The sequence below is a fragment of the Notothenia coriiceps genome, unplaced genomic scaffold (genome assembly GCF_000735185.1).
Source record: "Notothenia coriiceps isolate Sejong01 unplaced genomic scaffold, NC01 NC01_scaffold00028157, whole genome shotgun sequence".
In the NCBI taxonomy this organism is placed as follows: Eukaryota; Metazoa; Chordata; class Actinopteri; order Perciformes; family Nototheniidae; genus Notothenia; species Notothenia coriiceps.
Window position 1 is genome coordinate 3,846 of NW_011360858.1, and position 12,577 is coordinate 16,422.

The window sequence follows — 12,577 nt, forward strand, 5'->3', positions numbered from 1 at the left end:
CCCCCCAGTCGTCGGCACGCTGATACAAAAATGGCACTTCTTATCAAAAAGTTTGCCGACCCCTGGGTTAGACAAACAAGCCTTTGTTAGAGCACATTTTATTACAGGCTGATTCAGAGATAAACATTAACAGGGAAGTTATTTTTCCTCTCTTCAGTTTTGTCTGGTTATTGGCTTCTTCAAATTAATATTTCATCTGAATATAGTTAGTTCACTATTATAGGAAATATTGGAAAGTACACTTGTTAATTAAACAAGTTATATCTCTCTAAATATGTCTGTTAAATGTGAATCTACAGAAAGTAGCAGGCCATAAAATAGACCAGGATGTAAATCTGTGTCATTATGTTTCAACAAATAACATATAATAATATAGTAAGTAGTTTGTTTAAAAAAGGGGGATAAGTGGATTTTGATAACTGTTTCCCCATATTTCCATCAGTTTTCATGCTAAGCTAAGCTAACCAGCAGCTAGCCATACATTTACAGGCCATAATGTGAGAGTGGAACACACATTTCTCAAAATATCCTGCAAGTAGACACTCAATTTTGTTTACATACTACATTTGAACATTTATATCAAGATATCGTGGTTTTGTGGGGGATTTCCGTGATGAAGAATATTAAACACATTTGTAAACTGCGGTCATTATGTATTGAAATGTGCTGAGGATGCTGCTAGCACCTTGTATAAGTTGCTCTCACGATAGGAGTTCCCAATTCACTGAAGCTTTCAGTATGCTTGTGAAATATAGAAGTGGAAAAAGGGTACATTTGGGCAAATAATCACAATGAGAAGCCAGGGATGATCCTTTAACATTGTGACCTTCTTTACAGATGTGAGAGTGGAGACCATATTCAAAAGAGTGGAACAGACGTATCCGACAACATCTGTGGTGAGTTTTTGAGTAGGCTGATGAATTGTAATGGTTTCTCATCTTCAGCTCTCTTACCATCTGCAGCTGTGTGGTTAGCGGTGACTCGCTCAAAACGACACCATGTAGGCGACGAGATGTTAGATCTCATAAACCTGTGTTTGTCTGTGGTTTTAAGTGTGGGATTAACACTCTTCTCCTACACCATGGTTACACTGCTTTGGTGTGAAGAGGCCACTGTCATTTCATTGTTATAGAATTTAAAAAAGTATGTGTTGACTTCCTGAACATGTTAACAACTGCATGTGGGCTTCCGCTGATGAAATGCAAATATGTGATATACATGAAGGTAACCCATTTCCTGTTGTGGAGGGAGATTTATTTACTGTATAAAAGACTATGTGTCTTCATAAATGCCCATATTTTTCTCAAATATCGAATTATCCAGTATTATATGCAATGATAAATGGTGAATTGTGTGTGAAAGGCCTGATATCTGGTTAATGGTTCTCTTGTTTTGTATTGCAGAGGCAAATCGGAATCATCTCATTTTTATCGGTGTTATTGTTTCTTTCGTGCTTCTTGCTGCAATTGGAGTTGCGTTTTGTATTTATAAAGGTACGTAAGGCACTTAATGTTCTGTTGTTTAAGGAGTTCTCTGTAAGGCACTGAAGGCTCACCTCTCGTTTTGTCTCCCTTCTGTTAGGTCAACGAGATGATGCAAGAGGAAAGGTAAAGGTAAATGTGAATTCTATCTTGCTAGTTACCGAAGAAACCAGAAATATTCTTATTGCACTCTCAAAAAGACAATTGACCGTCCAGTGTTGTCATTGTTCCCCAAAATGACATTGTACATCATGTCACTTCCACACTTTATTGTCTTTTGATTAGCTCCATTTGGAGAAAGTTTGGCATCTTACAGTATGCCAGTTTGCCTTCTTGAAGACGATTGAATTGGAAGCTTAATACCATTTAAAATCTGTATGCTAAATATCAAGCTCCTCGCATAGTTTAGCTTAACAATAGTTTAGTTTAGCTATGTTATGGTTATTATAACATCTTGGACAACAGTTGAAAATTAGCCTGCTCGCTAACACTGGCACCTTTACAGCAATGTTGATCAATGTGCACTGTCCTTTAAATAAATAAACAAACACACAAACAGATATAAAACACGGTGAACATGAACCTCACTTATTAACATGCGATGGGTAATTTGTGTAATCTGAAAAAAGAAAATGCAAGTTGGGCTCTTTTTAACTTTAGACAGAGCCAGGCCATCTGTTTCACATCTACAGGGCGTCCATGGGGTCTTTAAAAAGTATTAAAAGTTGATAAATCAATTTAGCGACAAATGAAGGCTATTAAAAAGTATGAAACGGCATTTTCCAAGGTATTACATTTTGTAGCTTGTTTTCAATAAGTATATAAATTGTCCAAAGAGGTTGTATTCTACAGTCTGCCTGAATGTAATCATTGCGTAGGTGTGTAGTGTGATTCTGTGTAGTTTATTTACGGCATCCCGTTGGATTTGACGTCATCTGAACAGGACATCGCACGCTCACTGCTTGATAGCGCGCGAAGGTCCGTTTACGCCGGTTGCTAAGCAACATCGTTATGGGGAAATGCAAGTTTGGGTCCAAATGGTTGGAAGATAAGGAAGAAGGACAATCAATACTGTATTCAGTCAATGTGAGGTAAAGTGTGTCGCCAAGGTAACCGGTTAGAACTCAAAGTGGCGATGAGGTCTTAAAATGTATGGAAAGGGTCTTAAAGGGTCTCAAAGGGATTACATCTGACTTCAGGGTTCCTGCATATACCCTGTACTAGCTTCATATTTTGCATACAGACATGAGAGTGGTATTATTCTTCTAATACAACTCTCGAAAAGAAAGCTAATCAGCCCAAAGTAGTCAAACTATTATTTTAATTTAGGGTACATAGGGTACTGCAGAACAGATCTAGCTGGAAATGTACAGCTGTTTTCTAGTCAATTAACCTGCAAAAGTAAAACAGGTTTTCTATTCTTTTGAAATTGGAGTAATCGGAATATTAGCGAGGATTTATACACACTGAGATATACAAACTGTTGATTGTTGATGTGTAATATCCTTTATTAAACAACATTTTACTCTTGTAGGGCTGTTTTCAATCGTGTTGGGGAGAAAATAGGGAGCTGCTGAGAGAGACCAAAGTTGAAATGACACAGCCGACTGCAGAAGAAGAGCTGCTGTCCCAGCCGCAGGAGGAGGGCGCTGGAGTACCCGAGGAAAACGAGGACCATCCGAGCTACGAGAATGCATCAGATGCCCTTTTCTCTGATAATGGAAACGTTGTGACTCAAGACATTGGGATCTCGTCAAAACTCTCCCGACAGGAATCACAACCACACACATTGACAGGCGATCCGCAGCAGCTGAACTCAGATAATATTTGATTATTTGAAGTTAGGATTGTTGAGCATTGTTGCCCCATTTGTACATAATTCTCTCCTCTTCTTAATATGTATATAGTTGCCTTTAGTGTTAGAAATAACTTGTAATGTGTTGAAATTATTACATTGTAGTGTCAAAATACTAAAAGTGTGGCACACTACAGTATTTTAATTTTAAAAAGTAGCCATTTTTTTTAAGTTTGGTGGTAATTTCTCTGTTTTTATATTGTGATGTCATCCGCTTATTTGTAAATTCACAATTTTACTTTTTTTTTTTCACAACTCATTATGGTATTACTTGTGCATTGAATCGGCATGTTCATTTAAGCTTTTTATTTGCATTAAAAATGTGTAAAATGTTTTCCACTATCAGTGTGTCTGGTCTGTCTTATGAATGGGGCCTTAAAAGAAATCCCATAATGCCTTGTGGTGATATAGCCTGTAGCCTAGATGCTAATTCGATGTGCGACACCTTGAGCCCAATCCTTTTTGCCTAAATGTGTGTGAAGTTCGAAATAATGCTACATTAAAAGTATGCCGAATCATCTGCAAGCTGTTGCTGTAAGCACCGAATTCATGGTTAACTATTACCGGATTCCTTTGATACAGTATTCAACTTTAAAATGTACAGATTTTCGAGCAGGTTTTTGAGTTGTTTTCAGCGTCCATTCTTTCTAAACGGATTTTGTTATGTTTATTCGAGATGGACTTGGGGGAAATGACATCCTCGGAAACTGTAAGTCACGCTGAAACTTAACATTTGTTTACGACCTCGTTTGACTTCATTATAACACTTTGGAAATATAGCTTACAAAAGGCCTAGTGCGGTTGAATAAATGCTGCTGTAGTTACATCTGATGTCCTCAGGGTGGTGCTACAGCTTCACTTTATTAAAGTTGAACTCTTAAGTGTGTTATTACCTTTATTACTTTACCCCACTGCTCAACAGAGGTGGGGGAAGTACTCAGATCTGGTGCTTAAGTAGTGTAGGAATACTAAAAGTCTGCAATAAAAATGTTACTCAAGTAAAGCAGAAACGTATTGGCATCAAAATAAACCTAAAGTACTAAAAGTTAAAGTACTGGTTATGTAAAGTGGCCCATTTCCCAATAATATATTATATGTTTTGGTAATAATTAATGATCATTAAAGTGTTATCAAAGCTGGTAAAGGTGAAGCTAGTTTGAATGACTTTGTATACTGCAGGGCAGCTTTTGAATTTACTCCAGGTTTAAGTTACAAAAGTCTGATTTAAGTGCTGATTCTATTTCACATCATTAATCCAAATCTGCAAAGTAATTTAAGGTATTAAATAAATGTAGTGGAGTCAAAGTACAATATGTTACCTCTGAATTGCAGTGCTATAAGTACAAAGTAGCATAACATGGAAATACTCAAGTAGCCTACTGTACAAGTACCTCAAAATTGTAGGTTAATGAGTTTGAATATTCTATTAAATACAGAACATAAAGACATGTTGTAATTGCATTGCGCAGTTGCTTAGCTAGTGGGGGTGAAAGTGCTTTCACGATTTCGGCGCACATTTGACACCCAGACCTGAAACCAGGATGTGCTCCGGTACAGTACTATGTAAATGTATTTGGTTACTTTAAACCACTGCTCCTCAATGATATTTTAATTGAAGATGTAAATAACGAGTAGAAAAGGGGTCATTAATCAGGCTAAAACTGTTAATATCAAAATTAAAGGGAAACGTTTTATCATTAGGCCTAACTCTTAACATGTTGAGCTTTCATTACATGATATTCTGTTATTCATCTGTTTCCTGGGAGAGAAGAGGCTCAAATGAGAGCTAATCTGTCCTCTGTGTGTTCCTGTTTGTAGGGATTTGCATGGAGAGGTGCAGCAGCGCTCCCAGGGGCTTTCTCATTATCCCTGGATTATTGGAGGTACAGCCCTTTGAATTTACATGAAACCCACATGTGCGATTGATAGTGAAGAAGAATGCCTCTGCCAAAACTTTACAAAGACTTTAAAAGACCTGTGAACCTGCTGCTGCTGCCTAATCTAAAATCAATTGTAGAATAACTGTTAAAATGGCTGAAATAAATACATCAAGTAGGGTAACACGATCATTTAAAGAAAATGTGAGGTCTGAAAATGTGAGGTTCAAAGTGTAATGGCAGGGACTTAAACCTATTGGAGAAGATTAAAATACTTTGGTTTGATGTGCATATTAAGGCAAAAACTCTTTCCTATTTACATAAATAATCCCAATCATTGTTATTTTAATTTTACATGCGAATTTAAATTGATCTTAAAAGAAAATTCTACCTTCTGTGCGAAAACATTAACACAAATTACATGTAAAAAAAATGTAGTTTCATATTTGATCTTCACTGTTGATGTAAAAGAAGGAATGAAAGCTCAAAGTGAGTTTTTCAATCATTGCAAAATCACCAGAAACACACGTCAGAATTTCGCTAGAAGCTGAATTTTATTTAAGCAAAAAATATTTCTTCATGAATAGACAAAGGACATTTAATTTACATGTTTGTTGTGGAAAAATACATCTACATTTATTTACAATAACATGTGTAATCTTTGGTCTCAGAGCAGATTTATTTCATTTCACTGCAAACTTCAGGAATAAGCGACCAAATCCCTGAGGTTTGAAAGTTTAAAGTGCAATAGAAGGTGGAAAAATGTCTCTTAATGTGTGTCTAAATACTTTCTTAGACAACTTCATGAGTGTTGTAGCATGACGGAACAAACAGCCCGTTTCTTGAAGCCCACTCTGCCCACAGTTTTCCTGCCGGGTTGTAAAAACTGTCCAGGGGTTTCTTCACAGTCTCCGAGGTGGCGGTCTCAGCTAAAGACCAGATTTTGGGTTTCTGGCTGATTTCTTTACTCTCCAAAGCGGATATCGTGTGATCAGAGTCACTTTTCTCAACTTTCTTGACAAGTGTAAGTTCTCTCCTGTCTCCCTGTTCGCTGCTTGGCTCCAGACGCGCGTCCACAGAGGCCGGGCTCTCCAACAGCTTCTCCTCGGTGTCTGCAGGGTCGATCTGAGCCTCTTCCTCCTCCGGGTTCTGCATTGAACTATCCGCATCGTCGCTCTCTCCCTCCAGCTCATCATCCTCCTCCTCCTCGTCTGATTTCCCCTTATTACACGCCCAGCTCACCCGGTTCTCCTTCTTCAGGCGTCGCCGTGCGTTAGCGAACCAGGTGGAGACCTGCGTGAGGCTCATCTTGGTGATGATGGCGAGCATGATCTTCTCGCCTTTAGTGGGGTACGGGTTTTTCAAGTGCTCGTTCAGCCAGGCCTTCAGCGCCCCGGTGCTCTCTCTTGTGGCCACTTTGGCGACTCTACCGGGATCCTCGGCTGCTCCGGGGCGGTACGGAGAGTAGAAAGCCCCCCCACGAGCCAGGAGAGCAGGGTGGTATGGAGAAGCGGCCTTCAAGTCGAACCCGTTGTTCTGGAAAACAGAGAGAAGGAACGTAAGGACGAGGAAAGGAGTGTGGATGCGTAATTACGCACGGATGTGGCGTCTATTGACTTTAATGAGTTACTTTTGACACCATAATATAGGGAATGCATGATCATGCGGAGAAAAAAAAGTGTTTAAATTCTAACATTTCACAACAATAGAATCTTGAAGAAGCTTTTTCGGAAAAATGCTGGTTCAGCTTCTCCAAATCAGACTTTACGCACGTTTTTGTTAAAACTAAGTTGTTATGACTCTACTTTATATATTTTTGAATGCTTTCTCAACTCACCATGTGTGTGATGTGCCTGTGGTGCGGGTAGGGGATGAAGTTGTATCCCTGTAGTCCTGAGTAAGTTAGAGGAATCCCAGCTGCCATGGTGGCCAGGTGCTGAGCCTGCTGCTGCTGCTGCAGACCCAGGATCTGATATCCAGTCGGCATGCTGATGTTCCTCTCCAAGAAAAAGCTGCCAATTCCACTTTGCGATGCGGGCATCTTTCCTGCGTCCCTGCTATTTGAGTTTGAGTGGCAACTAGCCTCCTAGATCTATTTATATCAAGCCAGCTGCCAGCGTGTGTTTGCAGGGGGGAGGACGGGGGGAGGAAGGGGGGAGGTCCCACTGGTAGTGACTGACAGCTCCGTTCAAAAGACCCACAGCTTTCACTGGCAACAAATCCCATCAAAGAAGCCCTCCGCTGTTCCTTTTAGCGTTTTCGCGGAGAGGCTAAACATGTGCTACTTATCGCACCACAGAGACTTTTTTAGAAGAAGTTTCAATTCAAATGCAAGCTTTACTAAGGAATAAAGAAGGAAAATGAACAACCAACTTCACGTAAAAACATCTTAAACATCTTATATTTTTTTTTATAGAAAAAGGTCTTTAGGTTTACCTCGTTATTTTTCTAACACCACAAAATAAAAATAAAATGTCATTTCACAGCCCACCAATAACTAAAAGTTTAAATACTAAGTCAATCTTATGGGGACATGATGTTTTCCTATATTAAAACCCTTTTTATTCTGTTGATTACATTTTTGATTTAGTTGTCGCAACACACCACTCACACCAGTTTGATGTCGTTTAAATGACGAATTTAACACTTTGGCATGTCTAGCACCAATTTGCAGAGCAAAGAAAATCACCTGAACTCAGTTAACAACTTCCCGCCAGTCTGCTGCCGCTCACACTTCACCACCTACAGATCTGTAGTTATTGTGAATCAAATGAACCATCCCAATAACTATGAAGTATACGCGAATAAAGTAAACACCAGAAAAATACCTTTTACGCACATTTGCGTAAAAGTGTCGCCAAGCAAGTTTGTGGCAGTCTCCGAAACTTCTCAAAGTTATTCCACTGAATAGTTAACACGATTAATGTAACCATAACATCTACCATCAAGCCTGCAGCTATACCTTTTTATTTGTAAATGTCATTGAGTGAACCATAACAAGTTCTCCTTTACATGTCGGATGGTTTTGTTTTGAGTGCAGCGCATCGTTTCAATGTTCCTAATTAAAGCAGGTTAAGTGAAACAGGTGTTGACTAATGTATATGATAATTGTGAGATAACTGTGTGTGTGTGTGTGTGTGTGTGTGTGTGTGTGTGTGTGTGTGTGTGTGTGTGTGTGTGTGTGTGTGTGTGTGTGTGTGTGTGTGTGTGTGTGTGTGTGTCAGAGAGATAAGAGGAGAAGATTACACTTCTTATTCCCCCCCCCCTTCAAAGAGCCTCTAAGCTCAGTGTTTGGGTTCAAGGGACTCACCTCTCTTATCTTGCATAATTGTGATTATTATATTAACAGTTTCAGGAGGTGTAGAGCTGGGGGGGCTTTTAAGTGACAACAGAGAAGCATCTAAACATGCAGCAGTGATACCTAAACATACTTTACACATATTCCATTTTAAATCTTCGTGTTTTAAATACATGGTCCTTATGTTGCAGTTTAGCTTGTACCTTCTTTGGATGCCTAAAAGTGTAGATGTCCCCAATCATGTTCTTTAAATGCAGTGGGCTGTAACTCGCTTATTTTTACAGTTCTTATTTACTTGAACTATTTTCGATTAGCCTCAATAAGTTGCTTTATTAAGAAATGTATCGGCCCTCACTGTCGACCCTAACACATGCTTTGAGCACCAGGAAAGCACTATATAAATGACATGTATTATTATTATGTATTAGTAAATTGCATTCCTACAAACTCAAAACTATTTATATTTTTCATATTTAGGCCTCACATTTGCCTAATATAAACACAACACTTATCAGTTATAAATCTGAGCATGTGCATGAGTCTGACTTTATATGTGTTACACCAGCATTTTTCACAATGGCTTTAAATTGTAATGAAATAATAAGCTTGCAGATTTAAAAAGGGGGAACAGTCTCGATATCTGATGTATATTGGGGCAGGTATTATCGACTTGATCTCTTTGAAGTGATTTGTTTATTTGAAATCTTAGCGGCCATCAATTAGAGCCATGTAACGTCACACAATGTGATTTCTACCGGTGTGACTTCTGTCATGTACTTAAATGCAACATCAGAGACTCAGCTGACTTTGGAGGAAAGGCTGCAGACTAGCAATGATTAGGCGTTATTTCATTAGGCGATCGGCAGAAATACAATTTGCAACTTTTTAAATGAAATCACAACATGTTTTTTTTTTTAAAGTTTAGAGCAGGGGTGTCAAACTCAATTTCTTCGCGGGCCACATCAGCATTATGGTTGCACTCAAAGGGCCGGTTGTAACTTTAAGACTATATATCAAAATACATATATAAATATTTAACATATATAAATATTTAATATATATAAAATAATGTATTATATTACATTATTGCCTCTGCATTGGATTATTATCGGATAGGGTAATAACTTCATAATTAACTACGTCTGAAAGCAGAAGTCTAGAGCAAATCATTGCAATTCTCTTCACTGAGAATGTTACAAAATGATTAAAAAATAAAGTCTAATTCTGAGAAAAATGCAAATTCTAAGAAAAAATGAATATTTTGAAGAAAAAAAGTCAAATTCTGAGAAAAAAACTTGTTCTGAGAAAAAAAGTCAAATTTGAGATGCATTGTGGGATATGTAGTTTATGGACAACGTGTTTCTGTAAATCGGCATGTAACCGTATAATAAACATATTATATTCTTTGCAAGCTCTTGAGGGGCTGCATGAAATGAAGTCGCGGGCCCGATTTGGCCCCCGGGCCTTGAGTTTGACACCCCTGATCTAGAGTAAAACAAATGTAAACATTATAAGGTTCAAGCTTCTCAAATGGCCAGATGTTTTAATGCATGAAATGATGATAATAATAATAATAATAATAATAATAGTAATATAAGAATAAATAATAGTTCAATTAATTAAATAATAATAATACAATAATAATATAAATCAAATAAATATATGTATACAAATATCTGTAGACCAAACATTTAATCATAACAAATAAAAATAGGGACAGGATAATTAAAAATGAGAATAATAGTTTGAGCTGCTACATCATCGGTACAGTGCAGTTTTTTATGTTTATTAAGGACCCCCATTAGCTTTGGCTCTTGACAAAGCTTCTCTTCCTGGGGTCCGACACTTAAAACAATTCAACAATAATACAACAACATCCAAGACATCATTCCTGACATCATTAACAACGTCACCAACATCATCAACAATTTCCAACATCATCAACAATCTCATCCACTTTCAATATCAATCTCAGCCAAGGATGAGTGCACTACACACCCACCAGTACAAAGCATGAGATCAAATTAGGGTCTCACAGCTCAGTTCAGTTTTAAGTGAGAAAAGTAGGCCTGCCAAAAAAAGAGGCAGGCACAAGGTCTTAATAATAAGTAAAAACAAATAACATAATTAGTATATTAGTATAAAAACATATGGCAGTATTTGTTTTTCAATTGAACATATACAAATATTGAAGTAGCTGGTAACGTTGAAACTGGAGCATCCTCAGATAAAAAGGTGCTAAAGGTGGGAGGCAGAGGAGGAATTTATTTGGGTGGGGTCCAAAGAACCTAAAGCAAATTTGAACAAGAGCAACAATGGAGTGCAAAGAGAAGGAGGCTTATGGCATCAGGAGTAACATCTCACAACACAAACAGCTCAGGGCAGCGGCCTTTGTCCTTCTTCTAGGACTCCTTTTCAAATCTCTTCCTCTTCGGGCCGCTCGGCCACAATGCAGGTGTTGCTCCTGCTCTGACGGGTCCAGTTTGGGCTGTTTGCCGTTAGGATGTCGGTCGTTTACAGGAGAAAGGACCAAATGGAAGACGATTGTCCTCGGTGCTCACAGAGATACAGAGATAGCAGAGAGGATGAAGGTATCTCTCTCTGTGATAACGCCCGGGCCATTCCTCTGTATTGAAATAGTCCTGTGAACATTCCTTTATCTACAGATCACCTGCATATTCCACTTTTAACTCTCAACACAGACAGCTTAGGGAAGCAAGACCCTAGTTTGAGAGAAATGCAGAACGACGACGCAAACGGGCTAATGAACAGGTCGGGACAAAAGGCTTAGGTGTGACCTCGAGTCCAGGCTGTCCCCTACCTGCAGGCGGACAAAGGGACTGAGCATGCAGCGAGGAGGCAAGGAGGCGAGGAGGAGGAGGAAGGTGTGAACGGGACTACAAAAGCCTGGAGGGAATCCACAGTCTTCGACACCTATCGCTTGTTAGTTTATTTATTTTTGACTGCAGCAGATACTGAAGGAGGAGAACGTTGACACAGGCTCATTGAAGCTGAGTCAGAGGAGGGGGAGAGTTAGAGTTCATAATGAAATGAGTTGAGACGTATTAAGAGCAAATGAGAGGTTAACAAAATGTGGATTTTCAACATGTTTCAGATTTAAATTCAAGATTCAAAGGGCTTTATGGTCATTAGCTGGAGTGTAACTGTGGCAGTTCCAGGCTTCTCAAACAATGCAGCTTACACTAAATGTAGGATGTAAAATAAATAAAAACGGTGCAAGAAGAAATAGAAGTAAAAAAGTGCAATAGTACAAATATATAATATGTCTTTATTGAACAAGGACGATGCATGAACATATATTTATCTTTGAGCTTTAAAACGTGCAGTCCAGTCAGGTACAAACATATCAATCAACAGACACAAATTAAACAATAAATAGTCCACTAACAATTAGAAAAGAGATCATGGTACAGATTTATCAAATATAAATACCAGCACATTTGCACAACTATTACAATTCAATACATTTTTGAATGGTAAGTAAGTTAAGCATTCAAAATAGAGTAAAATTAATAACAAGCTACATTTAAAATGAAGTACTCTACGGTGGAATACAAATAGAAATACTTATAAAATAGTGCCACAAATCAAAATCCCACAAAGATCATGTTAAGCTAACGTCGAAGCGTTAGCATAGTGAGGACATGACCAGTGAATCCCAGCAGAAGCCCCTAATGAGATTTCCTGGGGCACAAATGGAGAGATGTATCAGAGTGTGAATGTTATCAAGCTCTCCCACCTCCTCACTATCTGACCCCCTCTCCCCCAGACCCCCTTCCCCTCTTTGTCCTTTGTCATTACTCTTATCAGGACCACTCTATCATTCTCTCAAAAAACGGTAGTGGCGCTCAAACCGCTTGCAAATGTAAGTATGTCTTTGTTTAGGGCCGGAGCGGGTCCCGCCCCCCCAGCTCCCTCCTGGGCGCAGCTTGATTGACGGCCCTCCGCTGGGTGATTGACAGGTGGCGTTGGTGAGGGCCCTGATGGCCTGTGTGACAGCTGCTGGGTGTCTCCCTGTGTTGGGCCCCGCTGGGTGGGTGCGAGG

The 12,577-nt window shown here is 38.9% G+C and overlaps 2 protein-coding genes across 3 annotated transcripts in view; one reads left to right on the top strand and one right to left on the bottom strand.

The window, feature by feature from the left end:
- cd40 (CD40 molecule, TNF receptor superfamily member 5) overlaps window positions 1-3,670 on the top strand; it is a 7,375-nt gene extending 3,705 nt beyond the window's left edge. Inside the window, exons 6-9 of one of the 2 annotated variants that reach the window (XM_010785756.1) lie at window positions 838-896; window positions 1,404-1,493; window positions 1,582-1,613; window positions 3,016-3,670. In XM_010785756.1, coding sequence (XP_010784058.1) covers window positions 838-896; window positions 1,404-1,493; window positions 1,582-1,613; window positions 3,016-3,312 — 478 coding nt within the window. In that variant the 3' untranslated portion in view covers window positions 3,313-3,670. The remainder of the gene's footprint in view (window positions 1-837; window positions 897-1,403; window positions 1,494-1,581; window positions 1,614-3,015) is intronic. The other variant, XM_010785757.1, reaches the window with a different exon arrangement.
- Window positions 3,671-5,812: 2,142 nt separating this feature from the next.
- On the bottom strand, window positions 5,813-7,254 carry irx7 (iroquois homeobox 7). The gene is made up of 2 exons (XM_010785758.1): window positions 7,051-7,254; window positions 5,813-6,749 (listed from the first exon to the last, which is right to left on the bottom strand). The coding sequence occupies exons 1-2, from the start codon at window positions 7,252-7,254 to the stop codon at window positions 6,006-6,008; spliced, it is 948 nt and encodes a 315-aa protein (XP_010784060.1). The 3' UTR covers window positions 5,813-6,005.
- Between the last annotated feature and the right edge of the window lie 5,323 nt (window positions 7,255-12,577).

What these genes read in the sequence shown, in the direction of transcription:
- irx7 (XM_010785758.1), bottom strand. Translation starts at nt 7,254, where the DNA reads ATGCCCGCATCGCAAAGTGGAATTGGCAGCTTTTTCTTGGAGAGGAAC. An exon ending in ACAGGCACATCACACACATG is followed by an intron (nt 6,750 to 7,050) that starts GTGAGTTGAGAA and finishes TCTGTTTTCCAG; the next exon opens with AACAACGGGTTCGACTTGAA.